Source organism: Stomoxys calcitrans, chromosome 3, assembly GCF_963082655.1.
Source record: "Stomoxys calcitrans chromosome 3, idStoCalc2.1, whole genome shotgun sequence".
Classification (NCBI taxonomy): Eukaryota; Metazoa; Arthropoda; class Insecta; order Diptera; family Muscidae; genus Stomoxys; species Stomoxys calcitrans.
The window spans coordinates 29,097,672-29,117,427 of NC_081554.1; the positions used below are offsets into that span (position 1 = coordinate 29,097,672).

At 40.6% G+C, this 19,756-nt stretch overlaps 1 protein-coding gene across 1 annotated transcript in view; it reads left to right on the top strand.

The window, feature by feature from the left end:
- Positions 1-11,061: 11,061 nt before the first annotated feature.
- Positions 11,062-19,756, top strand: part of LOC106096333 (glyoxylate reductase/hydroxypyruvate reductase) — a 40,453-nt gene continuing 31,758 nt past the window's right edge. The window contains exon 1 of the mRNA XM_013264030.2: positions 11,062-11,196. Coding sequence (XP_013119484.2) covers positions 11,117-11,196 — 80 coding nt within the window. The 5' untranslated portion in view covers positions 11,062-11,116. The remainder of the gene's footprint in view (positions 11,197-19,756) is intronic.

Here is a 19,756-nt window from a genome sequence, read left to right on the forward strand (position 1 = left end):
TGTAATTTGGGCAGAGACAATGACTAGAGGCATAAAATGTAGCATTACAGTGCATCAGATGGTGTCGTCATCAGTGCGGCTGTGATGCACAAAGAAGCCATCCTTTGGATCCGGTTAAGTATTGAGTAGTAGGTGGATTTTTGTAGTGCCGTCCACCGGACCACAACACCATATAGCATTTTAGGTCTGACAACTGCAGTATGTACCCAATGCATGACACGCGGTCTAAACCCCAACTTTTGCCAATGGCTCTCTTGCCAAAATGTTGCCTTTCCAAAATGTTGAATTTGAAGTTCAATTTCCTGTCCAGCAAAATACCAAGGAGATACCGAACAAAGGGTAAATAAGTTTCGGTCCTGCCGAACTTAGCACGCTTTTACTTGTTTTATCTATTCTACTGTAGTATAATGTGTTATCTACTCGTTCTTCGTACCAGTTAATACCATGGATGGTATAGTAAAACCTGATTTAAAAGCTTGTCATCTTATCAAATATGGGCTTCGATTGTGTTGTCCACCTTGTCAGCTACACCAATAATAGTCAAATGAAGCATGATAAAATACAAATCTCCATTACTCTCATGTCAGTAATTGCTGCATATTATCTAGTAACGATGTCGAAAGCCATTCAATGTAGAATTATATCCTGTACCTTGAATGTAGTCCTAAGTACATCTATTATGCACCAAATTGGCATTATGAGTAATCAAAAGTAGGTGAATTTTAAAAGCAACTATCACGAGGCTACAAAACCATATATCACTATGAATTAATAACTACAATATTCCGCCAATTCATGATGTGCCATATGAATTCCCAGCTTTTGAAAATCTTCAGCATTTTGGGACCATAAAGCGCATATTTCTAAATCCTTATTCAGAAATTAGGAGCGTCAAGTTGTTTAGATCCATCGACACTTCCACCAAAGAGATCTAAATCGGGTCATATTGATATATAATTGTTGAATGACTTAAACTCATAAAAACCGTACAAACCATGGAATAGTTGAAAGTTGTTGAGCATATATACTTTTCAAATAAAAACTTATATCTAAAGTACTCCTTAGGGAATACAATTTTACAATATTCTATATATTTTTCCCTATAATAAAACTAACCCCACAGTTGAATTCACACCCAAGAGTTTACCATTTTCCACAATTTGTTCAATAGTATGAAGATTGCAGAAATGAGAGAAAGCATATCGGAATTACTTTGATGAAATGTTTTGCTTGCTTGCCGTTTAATGGAACCAAAAGACACACAAATGTGGGTGCATTCTTATTCTGCATATGGGGGTACTTGACACTTGGGCAAATAACTTACCCAGTAGGCCCAGTATGAACTGCACTCATTGCTATGTTCCTTAATGGAAAGTTCATGTGAAATTTATTAGTAGTAGGAGTATGGGTCTTCCCATATACTACTGAGCTACGGCAAACATTTTCTTTTGCCAAAATGGAGGAAAAGAGTGCAATGTATCCATATAATATAAGTTTTATCTACGGCAAAGGTTCGAGAGGTGATACATATATGGTATACAAAAATAATATGTTAGTTCAATAATTCGAGTTGCGAAAGGTGAAGGTTAATAAACCCCCATCCCAAGATGGGAGAATTCAATCGTTCCTCTTCATAAGGAGGCCAAAGTACGCCCGGCTCATATACATTATTAAACGGCCAAGGTTTTATAAAGGCGATTTTGCGGTATATATTAAAGCCAAACGGCTAAAAGAATTTTAATGAAATTGGCATCAATCGAAAGATATTTTTTCAGAGAAGCGACAAACATATATGAAAATTAATTGTCCTTAAAGAAGATCCATGAAAATGAGGAATTAATTTACATTAAAAGAAGAGAAGCTTTAGGACAGCAAACTGTTGGTTTTGTTCTAAATCATACGTTATGGGTGTGAGTGCGCAAAGCTATAAGTGGGAGTGTTAGTGGTGAGAGTAAGAGAAATAAATGGTGAGAGAGAAAGAGTATTACTTCTTGGGTGAGGGCGTTGTGGGGGTGTGATATGCATGGGCCTACTTGGTATGTAGGTCAACCTATATCTTAAAGCTCGTCTTTGGAGTGCGTAACTATTGCATTGTTGTTGTTGTTTGTATATGTTTTGTGAGCCTGAACAACAATATCACCCATTTTATAACTACAGCTCATATGCAGTAGGTGGGTTTTATAAAAGCCAGTTTGTGGTACATATAACGGCCAAACAGATGAATGAATTTTAATGAAATTGGCATGAATCGAAAAATGTTTTTCCAGTTTGTGGTACTTATTACTGGCAAACAGCCGAATGGATTTTAATGAAACTAATAATATGAAAATTAATTTTCCGAAAAGAAAATCCATGAAAATGAGTAAATTTTTAATAAAATAAGAAGAAGCAGAAACACAGAAAATTGTTGTTGGTTTTTATTTAAGCATCCGTTATTTGTGTGCATACAAACCCATAAATGGGTGTATTAGTGGTAAGAGTGCGAGAGGTGACTGGTGTATGAGAGTGAAAGAGCATGCTAAAAGGGGTCACTATTCGAGTGCGGGTGTGATGCGTGTAGCCCTATCTGGTGTTCTATGGCATGAAGGTCGGTCAGTAGCTGAAGCTGCGGCTTTGTACAATGACATTTGCGGTTTAATATGTTGGCAAGGGTTAAATACAACTTTGGCAACGCACTTATTTCAACATTAAAAGGAATCAAAGTAACTAATTCTGCCGTATCGTATATGATTCAGATCGGTCTATACTTGGATACGGCTACCAAAAAGACTAATATTTTGTTCTGAAAAATTGAACAACGATTTGTACTTATTAGACCACTCAATACCCAGGTCGAATGGGTGTGCTAGTATATATTAAATTTCCTAGCCCTTATAACTCTCGTTTTACATCCCTTTTCACATTTTTTGCGACATACTCTTTATTTTGTTCCATTTTTCGAACATCACATGTCAAGTACGTAGTTGCCCATTACACTTTAAAGCATTGATATGCGAATTGCAGTCCTCAATGTTCCCCTCTTTCCCATTTTCAATAAAACTTCTCTTTGAGAGAATATGCAACAACTACAAGTTCGCGAATACAATGAAACAGAAAAACAAACGTATGAACGAATGCCTATGAGTACTTTCCTACAGAACATGTAGTCCCCCTTGAGCTTGTTCGATGGCCCAAGTGCACTCACTGTGCATACAAGTGTTAAATCTCTTCTTTAACCACCACACAGAGCCACACACATAGGCATTGCATTTTGGCATAAACCAAAAATAAAGGTAGAACTTTCTCTTCGCACAATACAAATATAAGACCTACTATGTGATTGTATTTTCTTTATACAGCTAGTGCTTCAGAATGAGTAGAGATGGGGGATGAGTAAATACCCCTCGGTAAATTGGGTAAATACCCGGGTATTTACTCATTTATACCCAAGAGCTGGGTTTTTATAATTTTGCGGACATTGTGGGTATAAAGACATTTTGCAAGCAATTTTTGATGATTTCTTATTCTTTGCATATAAACCTGATCATCGGATCTCATAAAATTAGAGTTTAGTTATATATAGCTGCCATATAGACCGATCTCCCGATATAGAGTATTGAGCACATAAAAGGAGCATTTTTCATTCGATTTTGATGAAATTTGAAGCAGTGCGTTTTGATAGACCTCTACACCTTTGTGACGAACATCTTCCAGATCGTACTATATTTGGATAAAGCTGCTTTATAGACCGATCTCCCAATATAGTGTATTGAGCCCATAAAAGGAACATTTTTCATCTGATTTGGATGAAATTTGAAACAGTGTGTATTGATAGAACTCTACACATTTGAAATTTCAAATTTCATCCAAATCGGATGAAAAATGCTCCTCTTATGGGCTCAATACTCTATATCGGGAGATCGGTCTATATGACAGCTATATCCAAATATGGTCCTATCTGGACGATATTCAACAAAAGGTTTAAGAGTGGTACCAGAACTCGCTGTGTCAACTTTCATCGAAACAGAGAAACTTCACAGAAATGAGTAGAGGTCTACCAGAACTCACTGTGCCATATTACATCGAAATCGGCTGAAAAATTACCAATTTATTACCTCAAGATTTTAAGTCTGGAGGTTGTCTATATATTACTAAAATACGATTTTATGAGATCAGGTTTATATACAAAGAATAAGAAATCATCAAAAATTGTTTGCCAAATATTTTTATACCCACAATATCTGGAAAATTATAAATACCCAAAAAAGGTATTTATTGGGTTTTACTCATTTGAGATTTTGTTGGACATTCTTCCTATAGATTTGTTTAGAAGGAAAACAGCGGAGAGGATTCTTGTCTCAGATTGTCGCATCTTGATTTGACTTGACATTCCGACTGACTTACAGGTAGGATTGGGCGTGGTGGATAAGGGTGCAGTTCCTTAGGCTACATACCTTGGCAGAAAGGCAGAAAGAGTGGGTAAGGTTTTCAGAAAGTAAAATCTTAATAGTTCGAAGAATGGAGCCGGGTGTGGTATCTATTGCAGATAATTCGATATAAGCGTTGTTTGAGATGGTTTTGGCAGCGGAGCTTGGAATCATGACAGGACACAATAAGGTTTTAGAAATGATATATAGGCTCTACAAAGGACTGTTTCCATTTCTTATGCCAGTAGTAAAAATAGGACACATGGTTATTTTTTCTTTCAGGCACTTGAAGAACTAGGAGTTATAAACCCAAGGATAGTGGTACGAGATAGTACATTTTTGGGCGGAGAAAAGAGTAAGTGTTCATGAGGAACTACAATGGGTCATCAGATGGCCTACCCGGTGTCATCGTTTTCCAACCTAAACTTACCAAACCTAACTGACACAAACATTGTTAAGGAAAAACAAACGTTTAGCTACCAGCTGATGGGGATATATCTACCTGTAGGCCATATCAAATTTTAATCAAATCTAATAAAAAACTTCAGACATGAGTGACTTGAGAATTGCAACAGGCGATCGGCTTTATGGCTTTGTACTATAATTGGATATGGGAGAACATTTGACCCTTTAGCGGAACGTAGAATAACATTCCATTGCGCCACGATCTTCGGCGCTCCTTATATAATTTCTGACACCAAGGCTCGAGGTGTCTCTAACCACTTGATCTTTCCATCGGGCGGTAGTCCTCCCGGTTCGAGTGTACATATCGTGATCGGCGGTTACGGCGGTGGCGAGGTAGATTATGCTGCTCTCAAAGTTGTGGTTCCAAACACTCTCCATTTTCTTTATCTGATCGATTGTACAAAGCGTTTTGTCTCCATTTAATGCCATACCTATTTTCGCTGATTCCTTTTCGATTCTTTCAAAGGCTGCAGTTACTACTTTCGGCGGGGTGCATCTATGCTCTTGTGAGTAGTGCACCATATCTATTCACATCTTACTTTACTTCATCTTGGCTATGAAAGAACTAGCCGAACGTAAAATAGCGTTCCAAGCGCCTCGATCTTCTGCGCTAATTCTAAAATCTCTGACACCAAGTTTCGAGGTGTCTTCCACCATTTGATCTTTCCATCGGGCTTGCGTGTACCACCGTGTTTGCCTTCAAAAGACTTATTTGCTGGAGCTTCTTCATCCATTCTGATAACATGACCTAGCTAACGCATCTGCATCTCGTAAATCTCCAGTACATTAAAGAGATTACACGATAGACCCTCTCCTTGTCTGAAACTTCGTTTGGTATTGAATATTTCGGAAAGCCTTTACTGTAGAAGCAGATGCCGTATATTTCGCTTTCAGGGCAGCTACGAAAGGCCCTAATTTTGTATTTGACATTCTTTGACAGTTGCAGAGCGATGCATTTTCCCACTACACAGCATTGTTATATTGTAGGACCTAAGTGTATATAAAGGGTGATTTTTTTGAGGTTAGGATTTTCATGCATTAGTATTTGACAGATCACGTGGGATTTCAGACATGGTGTCAAAGAGAAAGATGCTCAGTATGCTTTGACATTTCATCATGAATAGACTTACTAACGAGCAACGCTTGCAAATCATTGAATTTTATTACCAAAATCAGTGTTCGGTTTGAAATGTGTTCATTCACCGTAACGTTGCGTCCAACAGCATCTTTGAAAAAATACGGTCCAATGATTCCACCAGCGTACAAACCACACCAAACAGTGCATTTTTCGGGATGCATGGGCAGTTCTTGAACGGCTTCTGGTTGCTCTTTACTCCAAATGCGGCAATTTTGCTTATTTACGTAGCCATTCAACCAGAAATGAGCCTCATCGCTGAACAAAATTTGTCAAAATTTGAACACATTTCGAACCGAACACTGATTTTGGTAATAAAATTCAATGATTTGCAAGCGTTGCTCGTTAGTAAGTCTATTCATGATGAAATGTCAAAGCATACTGAGCATCTTTCTCTTTGACACCATGTCTGAAATCCCACGTGATCTGTCAAATACTAATGCATGAAAATCCTAACCTCAAAAAAATCACCCTTTAGTTATCTTCATATTCTGATTTGTTTCCCCGAAATCTGTACATTGCACAATGAACTAACCCACTGCCATTATTGTCACTGGCTGTATACTCTACACTGATCACAGTTTCATACACTATTCGACTAACGTTAGTGTTTTTGTTTTGTATTTTTGACTACGTATGACTAGGTATGTCTATGACTATGGTGGTGATAATAAAGATACCACAAAAGCAAACGAGCACCACACAACAATGCCAAATAGGTGTTGAAAATGTCAAATAAGTATTTAAGCAACCATGGAATCACACCACCACCACCACCACGAACAACCACAATCGTCTAACACACAACTTACTCTTTCTATCTACATATCTCGCTTTCCATCTCTCTACACATTCTGAGCACTTGTTCGCTTAGACGCTGCCATGACAGTGACGACATCGGGATTGTATCAGTCATGTCACAACTGCTGTCAGCGGGCAGAGTTACCAGCCGTAACCATAAGCTGGCAGATGGTATTGTTGGCGTCATTTTGTGCTGTTATCGCAACGCTCGGCATTAAGAGTTGATGATATTTAGGAAGTAATTGTTGATGTCAGTCAATATGAGACTTTTCAAAGGCAACACGACATTCATTTGGCAAGACTGTTAAGCGGTAAAATAATAACAGAGAGAAATGGGGTGGAGAGCAGTGTTGCCACCGGGTGGGAAATGTATGGTGGAAGGAAACTAATTCCGTAAGTCTTCATGTTCGAAATATTCACTTAGAGCCAAGTTCTTTACAAAAAATTGTTCGTCTGTTTGAATGGAAAACCTGATTAAATTGGATTTGAAGATATGTGGCTTGTGATATAGATATATTGTATCTCCCATATATATATGTTTTTGTCGTTGTTGTTGTTGTAGCAGTGTGTTGTATTCTAATTTTCGTCTGCTTGATTCCGTTGAGTGTTCAGATCCAGGAACTCTGCCACTATGATGGGCTACGTCCAGAGGGATCTGGGTCTGAGACAAGTGGGTATGGATGGCCAGTTAAACAGGTGACGTGTGTTGTGTGGTCCTTGGTCACAACCGGAAAGTACATCCTGCACGTTGGCATCAATTATTGTTCTGTAGACTGCATCTGCCGGATCAGAATTGAGCCAGAACTACTGTGGCTTGCCAGGCATCTGGTACCGTGTCTGCATGAATGTTGTCTAGACCCGCTGGATCTGGAGGTTCTCTCTTGTATCGTCGGACCTAGCGCTCTAGATCATATAGATCTACCTTAAGTCCTCTGGGCGGTGAATACCTATGAAGTTATGTCCTCACACTGGTAGGCCCTTAGTCTGCTGATGGAGATGGTCCATAGCACGTTGCAGTTCGAAGGGCTGCATTCCGGCGCTCCATAACTTACAGCAGACCGGCCAATTGCTTTGTACGTTGTCAACAAGGTTTCTTTGTCAGCACCCCAAGTGCTGCCGGGAAGTGACTTGAGGACCTTGTTTCTACTTTTGACTCTATCGCAAATTGCTGTGGCATGTGAGGAGAATTTGTAACAGCTGTTAAATGTGACACCAAGTATTTTATGACACTTGATGGTCGAAATTGTCACTCCGTCGACCAGAACTTTCAGCTCCCTACGCACCTCATGCGTGCATGTAGTGGACAATGTGGCGGAAGATTTGGTGGCAGATATCTTCACATTTCGTGCAGCGAAATAAGAGGCAAGTTTGTTGAGTCAGATGTTCAATCTATCGCAGTTTTCATCAATCGGTGTTTCTACTTTTGACTCTATCGCAAATTGCTGTGGCATGTGAGGAGAATTTCTAAGAGCTGACAAATGTGACACCAAGTATTTTGGGACACTTGATGGTCGAAATTGTCACTCCGTCGACCATCACTTTCAGCTCCCTACGCACCTTATGCGTGCATGTAGTGAACAATGTGGCGGAAGATTTGGTGGCAGATATCTTCAAATTTCTTACAGCGAAATAAGAGGCAAGTTTGTTGAGGTAGATGTTCAATCTATCGCAGTTGTCATCAATCGGTGGGGGGCCTGATGCCATGATCGTACAATCTTCCACACATGATACGATCTCTATGCCGTCTGGAGGGGGTGGAATGGAGGATAGATAGAGGATAAACAGTGCCGGAAATATCACCCCGCCTTGGGGAACTCCCTGTTTCACTTTACGGTGTTTCGATTTCTTATCCCTAAATTCGATCCAGCGTTTTAGGGACGTATTGGCGATGTCCTCAAAGAGTTCGGCATGACTGACTGTGTCGAATGCCTTCGATAGGTCCAGTGTTTCGATTTTTTATTTAATAAATTCCACAAATGACACAGATAATTCGCGACCCAGCGTTTCAGGTCTGGTTGTAAGGATGTATTGGCAATGTCCTCAAATAGTTCGTCATGGCTGACCGTGTCGAATGCCTTCGATAGGTCCTGTGCCACGATGACAGTCCTATCACATGGCCTGGGCTCATTACCGCCACGGCAAATGTATGCGGTGATGGCATGCAGATATGTTGTTGTGCTATGCAGTCTTCGAAATCCATGCTGATGTTAGCGATGTCACAACTGACAGCAGTTTTTACATGCATCGGCGAAAGGAAATTCCCCAACGAGGCTCGGGAGGAGTATTACCTCAAGCATCTTGGCTAGTGGTAAGAGAAGGGAGATCGCTCTATACGACTCTCCCTTACTCGGATCCTTTCCATACTTGAGTAGCGGGTCCACCCTGCCCATCTACCAGCCATTGGGTACTATAAGAGTGTTCCAAGACAGGTTGGGGACAGTCTTAAGGTACTCGAGTCGTCATGTTTTGTGTAATGTGCAATAATGTTGTCATTTGTGCAAATGCAAATTTTGCCCATGAACATTCCTCTAAGTAACAGGGGCAAACTTTTCACATATCAATGAGTACAGTCCGATTTAAGTTTAAGCTCAATGATAAGGGGCCACCGCGCTACACCTCTTTGGAGAGAAATTTTACCTACCTCACAAATGTTGCCAGCATTGGGAGGGGAATTCCACAGCTTCAAATTTTATCTGATTGTCTCGCCAGGATTCGAACCCAGACGTTCAGCGCCGTAGGCGGACATGCTGACCTCTGCCAAGTAGGCTTGAAAATAAACAAAGCTAAGACAAAATTGATGCGGATATGAACAAAAAATCTGGCACCGGTCACTATAAACGACCATGTCATTGAAGATGTTCATAACTTTTTCCTATCTTGGCGATAAATAACAAAGGACGGAGGATCGGAAGCAGACATACGCCTTTCTTAAATTCAACAAAGCTTGGAGATGCAGTGACATCTCACATAATACAAAAGTCAGAATCTTCAACATTAGTGTGAAACCTATTTTATTATATGGCTGTAGAACTTGAAGCTTGACCCAAGCGTCTACCTGCAAAGTTCAAGTTTTCATGAATCGCTGCCTACATCAAAAACTTCGAAATTTTTGGACAAACCGTATATCAAATGAAGATTTGCAAATAAGAACAAAAACTTCTCCTGTCGATGTAGAAATTCGGAAGAGAAAATGAACTTGGTGGGATCATATCCTACGCCGACCGCGCGATAATATAGCGAGAAAAGTCCTAAACTAGAACCCTTAAGGACAGCGAAGGAGGGACGCCCGAAAAACACAAAAACACATGGATCAGCTGTACAAAAAAGAGAGTTGGAAGCAACCCATATATCGTGGAATCAGGCTAAGGCTTTGGCCAACGATAGAGCTAAATGAAGAGAGATTGTTGATGCCCTATGTTTACACTGAATATTTTACTATTTTCTTATCAAAGTTTGGAAGATGAAATATTTTGTGCTATGTCTAGCTGCAACTAGTTCTGGGCTTCCCCTCCTTCGCAGTCCTTGGGGTTCCAGCAAACTTTTTTCAAGCCTGTGGTTGCGCTACATGTTACCGTATACCTAGGTTGGTTAATCTGTATATGTAGATTAAGGTTTAGAGTTAAGACAAAATATATAAACCAACCTTTTTTTATTCCTTCTCAGCTTGCCCAGTATGCATATAGCGCAGCTATGTTTATATGGCATGTGGTTGAGGATAAATACGTTTGGATAAATACCTCAAAATTTTCTTTAATAATAAGCCAGGTGGCAGCACTGCTTTTGAGTGTAGAGCTCTTTGACTCTTGTGTCATATGTCAAGTGTTGCCAACACTTTCTTTTGCTTTACTTTTATTGTCTTCTTGGCTCCCAAAAACAAATGTAGCAGGTGGTGACTGACATAGGACACTATGTAGTAGGGCCAGCCAACTTCTTTTATTATAGTAGTAGTGTGGGAGAGAGAGTGAAAGAGAGTAAAGAAAGTATAGTTCCGTTTATTTTCAAATACCAACATGTATACTCTATAGAAGCCTTTAGATTTGAGTTACTCCCTGCAAGTAGTCACTACATAGTAGTGCTGGAACGACGTTAACGCCGATTGACATCTGTCTAAATTACGTCAGTCAAAGTGACGCATCGTGTTTTAGTAACAGGAAATCATAATTTGCTGTTAAAAGCTTGTGTCAGATTTTGGCTGGTGTGCGTCTTTTTCTTTTTTGCTTTTAGTGGGCCCTCGGCTGTGTGGCTGCTCAATTCTTTGGGGCAGACAATCATCAGCTTTCGTCTGCCTGCACATACTTGAATAGAATAGATGTGTGTCGCTGCCACCCATGCTGTTTGCATTGCCACCTATTCGTACCCGGTGAGAGAAAGAGAGAGTGAGAGAGAGGGGTAAGTGTAATGTAGTTTTTGTTATTTTACATTTGTACTTATCATTCGGTTAACTGCTTGGCTGCGTTGTTGTTACTACACCGTTCACACTTTCCCCGACAGGGGCAAGGTGAGGAAATTAATAAAGTTACTTCCACCGATATGGAACCCCCCCATTCAACTATGGCCCCAGGTTGTCGCCACCATCTTCGTGGATGTCAGACATTTATGAGGAGGAGTAAAAGAATAAATGGAGGTGACAATGATGTTGAATGTTTAGGAGCATTTAGCAAGGAAATTGGTTTTGGAAACATTGGGAGCAGACACCATGAACACAGCGAATGAATAAAAAAATATAAACCAATTTACCAGTGACTAAAAAAATAAAACGAGGCAGGAGCAGTTAACTTTAAGTAGAGGAATATTTTATAAAAATTATTAGGAGGGGAATCCAAGTGCTAAGAAAAACATGGGGAGAAATCTTAAGGGTCTTGGAGATTTCGTTTAACACTAAAATTAATGAAACCGGAAGAATATATGAAATATTTCTTCTACCTTAGCACTTGTATTCCCCCGGTAATCAAATGTTCCCCTATTTATCCCCTATCCATAACGGATGACCAACATCACCTCAAGGCAACAAAAAAACAGAAAAAGAACAAAACAATGCCTCATCAATATGGGCATAGCAGGTGCCAGGCAGCCCCAAATCACATCCATGGAAAAGTAGATTGTATTCACTCTTTCCATGAAAAGGTGACCAGCCTTGCAATTGTATAATCGTCTTAAAAAGCCATAACAAAATCCCACAGCTCCCCGTGGGATTTAAGTCCAACTCACTTAAATCTCTAAAGCCAGTATCATATTGGTCCTGTCCCGTTAGCCAAATTTGCCGTCCGCACTTCTTCTCCACCATAGGATGGGGGTGGTGGATATCTAGTCATTGTCATAGTTATGTTCTTGTGATGTTGATCAGTCAATGTTGTCATGGCTCCCACACAACACGTGGCTTGTGCTGGGTATAAAAGGCACCCACACAAGTGAATAGGGACAGTCAGTGCATAGCAACGAAGCAGTCCACAACATCAACGGTGAGTTCGAATGTTCTTGCATTATCCCTGGTGTACCTACCAAGGCCTCCGAAGTACTTATCCTGAACCATACTTGTAGACCTAATGAAATCCTTCCTTATCCTTGTTGGAGCGCCTACTTAGCTCTCCTGGATGCCTTAGTAGTCCCAGAGTATCCTAACTGAGACACTTTTTAAAATCTCCTAGCAAGTCCTGTAGAATCCTAGTAGTCCAGCGTATCCTGTAGAGTCTCAGGTGTCCTAAAAATCTTAACGGGAGTACTTATAAAAGTCTTTTAGTAAATTCTGTTGAATCTTAGTAGCTCTAGCACATCCTTACGGGATTATTTCTCAAGGTCTCTTGGAAAATCCTGTAGAGTCCCAGTGGTTCTTGCGATTTTTTACAACAGTACCTATAAAGGATTGCTAGAAAACTCTGTACAGTAGTCTTAGCGAGTCATTAAGGGAGTACTTATTAAGTTCTCCTAGAAACTCCTGTAGAGTCTCAGTCGTCCTAGCAATTACTTACTGGATATCTTATTTAAGTCCCCTAAAAACTTCTGTTAATCCTAACGAATCCTAATTGGAGTACTTACCGAGGTCTCCTAGCCAACCTGTAGAGTTCCAGCATTCCTATCATTTAATTATGTGAGTACTTAGTAATGTCTCCTAGAAAATCCTGCAGAACCCCAGTAGTCATTGCGAATCCTTACTGGAGTACTTGTAAAGACCTCTTAGAAAATCCTGTATAGTCCCAGTAGTCCTAGTGAATCCTTATGGGAGTGCTTATCAACGTCTCCTAGGAAATCCGGTAGAGTCCCAGTAGTGGTAAAGAATCTTAACGGGAGTACTTATCAAGGTCTTCACGAAAATCCTGGAGAGTCCTAGTAGTTCTCGCGTTCCTTATCAAGGTCTCCTAGAAAATTCTGTAGAATTCCCGTAGTCCTAGCGAGTAGTTATATAGGTCTCCTAGAAAATCCTGAAGAATCCCAGTAGTGCCAGCAAGTACTTATTGAGGTATCCTAGGAAGTCCTGTAGAATCCCATTAGTTCTAGCGTATCCTAATTGGAGTACTTATCAAGGTCTCCTTGAAAACCCTGTAGAGGTCCAGTAATCTTAGCGAATCCTTACGGGAGTACTTATTAAGGTCTCCCAGAAAATTTTATAGAGTTCCAGTAGTTCAAGCGTATTATGGGAGTATTTATTAAGGTATACTAGAAAATGCTGTATAGTCCCAAAAGTCCTAGCGTTTACTTATTATCGTCTCATGGAAAGTTCTGTAAAGTCCCAATAGTCCTAGCGAATCCTTATGGGAGTACCTATTAAGGTCTCCTGGAAAATCACGCAGAGTCCCAGAAGTCCTTTCGAATCCTTACGTGAGTATTTATTAAGGTCTCCCAGAAAATTCTGTAGAATCCCAGTAGTTCAAGCGTATCCTTATGGGAGTCCCAGTAGTCGTAGCGAATCCTTACGGGAGTACTTATTAAGGTCTCCCAGAAAATTCTGTAGAGTTCCAGTAGTTCAAGTGTATCCTTATGGGAGTACTTATTACTATACTATTAAATACTGTACAGTCCCAGTAGTCCTAGCGAGTACTTATTAAGGTCTCATTGCGAGTTCTGTAGAGTCCCAATAGTCCTAGCGAATCCTTACGGGAGTACCTATCAAAGCCTCCTAAAAAATCCCGTAGAGTCCCAGTAGTTCAAAAGTCCTACCGAATCCTAACATGAGTACTTATTAAGGTCTCCTAGAAAATCCTATAAAGTCCCAATAGTTCAAGCGTATCCTTCTGGGAATATTTATTAAGGTATACTGGAAACTCATGTAGAGCTCCAGTAGTCGTAGCGAATCCTTACGAGAGTTCTTATTAAGGTCTCCTAGTAAATCCTTTGGAGTCCCAGTAGTCCTAGCGAGTATTTATAAAGGTCTAATAGAAATACCTGTAGAGTCCCAATTGTACTAGCGAATCCTTACGGGAGTACTTACCAAGGCCTCCTAGAAAATTCTGTCTCAGCCTTCAAAAAGTCCTGTAAGGTCTCCTAAAAAGTCCTGTAGCAAATCCTGTAGACTCCCAGTAGCTCCTGCGTGAGTACTAATTTAGGTCTTTCGCCGAAGCGTTCTTTGTAGTGCTTGCTTGAGTACCTACTAAGGTCTCTTGCCGTAGAACCGTCCCTGTCCTAGCCTAAGGTCTCTCGCCGAACACTTCTCTCTCGTCTTTGCTTGGGTACTTACTAAGGCCTTTTGCAGTAGAACCATCCCAATCCTTGTTTGAGTGCCTACTACGGTCTCTTGCCATAAAACATTGCCTGCACTCAAGTGAGTTCTTATTGGGATCTCTCGCCTTAGATTTCTCCCTCGTCCTGGCTTGAGTACTAAATAAGGTCTTTCGACGTAGAATCATCTCTGTCCTACCATGAGTACTAATAAAGGTCAAGCGCTGTAGACTCCATCCCTGTTTCCAACTGATCATCCATCCTTCCTTTATCGTGGTCTTTGCTCCTTAAGTTGATAACCGGCCGTCGCGAAACCCCGCTCTCCATGCAAGTCCGTACCTAGAACATGCCGTTGCCTACCAGAGTACTTTTCATGACACCTGTCCCCGAGAACACCACTTTCAATCTACCAGGTAAGGCCGAATAGCAGTCTAGAGGTCTTACCAAAGTCTCTATTCTCGAATTCTCTGGAAATCCCTATGAAACTCACCAACCTACTTGTCCTAGAGGCCTTGACCAAAATCTTACAGATTTATGTTATCCTTTTCTAGACTAAATAGGATTACGTCATAGCCTTTCTTTCTCCTTTGTCTCCAAATCATTTTTTTTTTTAATTTCTGAAATTTTTCTTTTAAATTTCTCAAATTTTTACTCCACCACCTTTAGGCTTGTAATGACCGAAAATTCAATTTAATATTTGTCTTCATTTTATATTGCAATTTGTCGCTCTTACATCCGCCGCCGACGCTGCCGCCAGTGTGTCTAGCTCATTGCCTGGAACACCAAACAACATTTGTCTGTAAGCTGGTCCGTCCGTCCATCCATATGATTATCAGTCTGGCTGTAAGGTTTACTGTGAGGTAGGTAAACTCTGAAATGCGATTGTGGCCTCGGTGCATAATCAAACAGAGGTTGGTTGCATTATCTACTCAAAGCTAAGCATTAGACATGGCAATAGGCTACAATACATTCACAATATTTTTGCAGGCCTTTTGCTGTTGTGTGTGTGTGTGTGTGTGTTGGCCTTTTTCCCTTCAATTTTCTGTGGTTTCCTGGGTCTGCTGAATGTTGGAAGGTGTGGAATGGATGAACAATTCCGGCAGCAAGAAGGAAATCACGCGACACAGACGAAAATGCCACCAACGCCTTTTTCCAATTCCATTGCATCATAATGGAGTGGCATGCAACATACCACAATGACTACAGACTGCAGTAGAGAGAAGCTCATGACATGGTGTCTGGTCTTAAGGCAAACTTGTGCTGTATTTATTTCGGGGAAATTAATGTCTGTGGGGATTTTAATGTCTCTGCCTGCCAAACGTCAATCGACATCTCCAAAGTCGATGCATTCAGTTGTTCATTTAATTTCATGTAAATTAAATTGCACAATTTTCATAATAGGCCCAGCGCCAACAACAGCTACAACAACATGGCCTTAAATAGGTTTTCATCTTCCAGGAAATGTGTCCAATACCATACTACAGGTGTAGGTGTTTGTTTTCTGTCTTCAACAAATATCCAATTAAATAAAACTATCACACCTCAAATGTAGGTCCACCCACCATCCCAAATATGTGCTACACTTCACTTGCTTGTAATAATTTATACCTCTTTGAATCAAATAAACGCCTTGGGTGGATATGTTGACATGGCCGACCATTCGTCATGTCCATAATCCAATGGCTCGGAGACATTGCTAAATTGCCCAACGCTTTGGTAAATTAAGTCATAGTCAAATGTAAGTGGATTATAAACGAACACGCGACATAAATTATGAAGCAGACATCGAAAATATGAATGCATAATAGGGAGGATTGGCAAAAGTTTGAAAGTATCCCAAAAAAAATTAAATTTTATGATTATATTGGGTTGCCCAAAAAGTAATTGCGGATTTTTTCACAGCATGTGACTCTGTCATTGCATTCTTTCTTCTGTCAGTTATCAGCTGTTAATTTTAGCTTGCTTTAGAAAAAAAGTGTACAAAACGTATATTTGATTAAAGTTCATTCTAAATGCATTTACTTTCTTTTAAAAAATCCGCAATTACTTTTTGGGCAACCCAATATGAAGGAAGTTTGTTTATTAGTTGTGAGTTTTGTGTTTGAATCACGAATCACGTGACAACTCACGCTGCACGCCACTCTATCTCTCTCTCTCTCGACTTTCTCTCTCCATTCTCTCTCTCTCCACTCTCTCACCCTGGGAACAAACTCATATCTAAATATGGCTACATCCTGAAAGCGCTCTGAACAGCAGCCACATAAGTGTTCACTCCCTTATTGTGTTAACACTGTACGCCACGCACAATGTCGATGAGTAAGATCTCCATCATTCGGAACTTGTCCGGTTAATGTATTACAGAAGATTCCTCTCAAAAATGTTTGCGTGATAACCCAGGAAGAATCGTCTCACCGATTTGAAGAGCCCGTGCTATTCTAGGCACTACTCATCGACACAGCTTTTACAGCCATTTTAAGCTATTCTCAAGTATGGAGGCCACCGTAGCGCAGAGGTTAGCATGTCCGCCTATGACGCTGAACGCCTGGGTTTGAATCCTGGCGAGACCATCGAAAAGAAATGTCAGCGGTGGTTTTCCCCCTTCTAATGCTGGCAACATTTGTGAGGTACCATGCCATGTAAAACTTCTCTCCAAAGAGGTGTCGCACTGCGGCACGCCGTTCGGACTCGGCTATGAAAAGGTGGTCCCTTATCAATGAGGTTAAACTTGAATCGGACTGCACTCATTGATATCTGAGAAGTTTGTTCCTTAGTGGAATGTTCATGGGCAAAATTTGCAATTTGGAAGTATGCTGCCTGCCATGGGACCTATAACGCTGCGCCTTGTTTTGGCTTCTGTTAGAGTACTTAGAGATTTCTTGCCCAAAGGCAAGTCGTTCATTCATTCTTTTCATGCCAAAAAGCCCCGACTAAAGCAACCATATAAAGATTCAGACCTTGACCGAGAGTTTCGTACAGCGAAGCCACTTAAGTCTTATTCAGTAATTCAGAATTACACAGGTGTTCTGTGTTTCTTCTCCTCCTAATTTCGGGAGAATGACACATAATATAATCGATCCTCGCAACCAAAGTGCTCATCAGCCATCCATTGCTGGTTAAAATGTAGGCAGCCACGTTCCCTGCCATCCCTGGATGACCCTTGGGCTTCGGCGCCGCCTGTCAGATCAGCTAAATAGCGAAAGTCCAAACGGGCAACCGCTCGTACTGGGTCAAGAAAACTATCGCCTGAAAGGGGCTACTCCCGTTTTGAATACGAAGGTATTCTGGAAAGACAAGGTACCTCAGCCCACCACTCATTAGAAAATAGGAATGCCCAAAGTTTGAAAAACGGCAGAGTACCGACTTGATCAGTCTAAAAGTTCTTTGCTTCAGAGTTTAACTATGCAGTGGTTCTCTGTACCTGCGTAGGGTGTAGGGTGTTTACAGCCTTATGCTCTTATGCCACGCCTGACCATAGATAAGAATAGGGCATATCACCGACGCAAACATCCATTCATAGTCCTGTGGGAAAACTTATTGAGTTGGATTAAAGTTCTGGTCAAGTATCACGACCATGTAGTGAGAGTGACAACTTTGCCCCATCCAGGCCAGTTTTCCTGAAAACTCCGATTTGTCTTTTCCTGATGAAAAGTAGCAGCTAATTATTACAGGGGTTAACCCATCCAAATAGTTTTAATAACGATACTTAAACAAGGTCCATAAAAATAAAGACCCGTCATATGGACCACTTCGTTTGCATAGGGAACAACCTTCACCTTTTCCTCCTCCACCTCCGACCTTCCTAATCCCATTGAAAACTAGAAGCCACAAAAGAAGAGATAAAACCTCATCTTGCCAAGTTTCTTCTGTTGCAACACATTTCTGAATTGAATCTCCTTCCATTCACCATAGTATCAACCAATTCATCATGTCCATCGTAAAGTCTTGAATAGTCCCCAGTTCTCGAAGAAGGGCGCCATAATGAAGTGGCCTATACCCAAATTACCTCTGATTTAGCCAACCACATCCTAAAGGGAACTGCCAACAGACCGACCCTTTGTGTAGGCATGCTGATACCTCCATAGGATTCTAACATACATGCCAAGCAGTTATTCCAGAATTTTTAGAAATAAGTATGGCATAAGCTGTGAAAAAATTTGTCAACGCCACTATATGAAAAATCCGCAACTACTTTTTGGGCAACCCAATAGTTACGGTTCATCACAAGCGTTTTATCTTTTATCCCTTTAGGAAGCTACTGTAGCTCAGAGGTTAGCATGTCTGCCTTTGACGCTTAACGCCTGGGTTCGAATCCTGGTGAGAACAACATCAAAAATTTCCAGCGGTGGTTATCCCCTCCTAATGCTGGCGACATTTGTGAGGTACTATGCCATGTAAAAACTTCTCCCTAAAGAGGTGTCGCTTTGCGTCTTGCCGTTCGGACTCGCTTAAACTTGAATCGGACAGCACTGAATGATATGTGAGAAGTTTGCTCCTGTTACTCAATGGAATTTTCAGGAGAAAAATTGCACGTTTGGTTCCTACAACGGTTTTACAATGTCGGGGTATACCGTCTATTGCAAATAACCGTGGTATGCATCCCTACTATCCTATAGACTGAGGTATGCATTGCCTTTGGTCCCAAGTATAAATCCATATGCCTTAGATTTTGCAATATCTGACCAAATCTATGCTTGTTAGGGTTTTTTCCTCATCATAGGGTAAGTACATGTAAGTCAGGGCCAGTTAGAGTTTGCTCAGCTTCTACTCTGACTCAATCCAGGTATTGGTAAAATAAAAATTCTTCCGTTGTGTCTATTTAATGACGTCAACGAATAAAGTTTACACTTTAGATGGATATCCTCAACCTACTTAGGGAAGTTAGCCTCAACCCACCCCTATGTTAAAAAATCATAACTTCTGGTTGTCGCATGAATGATATATGCAAGAATTCAATCAACTTTATAATACCGAAACACGTGAGTTGCGTTTGGTAGCATTTAGAAAATTATGTCTTTTTAGATTCATAGGCAACACCTTATTGTCTAGCCCATTTTGAATATTTGCCACTTGCCACCACCACCCACCAAGAAGGAGAAGCAGCAAAATATTCATATTTAGAACAACAAAATAAGTCTTGCTTATCATTCATCCCCACATCATTTCATTTCAACCTCCAATGTGCTTGGAGTCCCCAAAATATTGCCCCTTATGAATCCAGTGGGGCCCCTAGTCCTTTGTTTTATAACCAGGGGATCATAGATTTTAAGTTTTCAGAAAGAACGAATGAATCATTGCCACA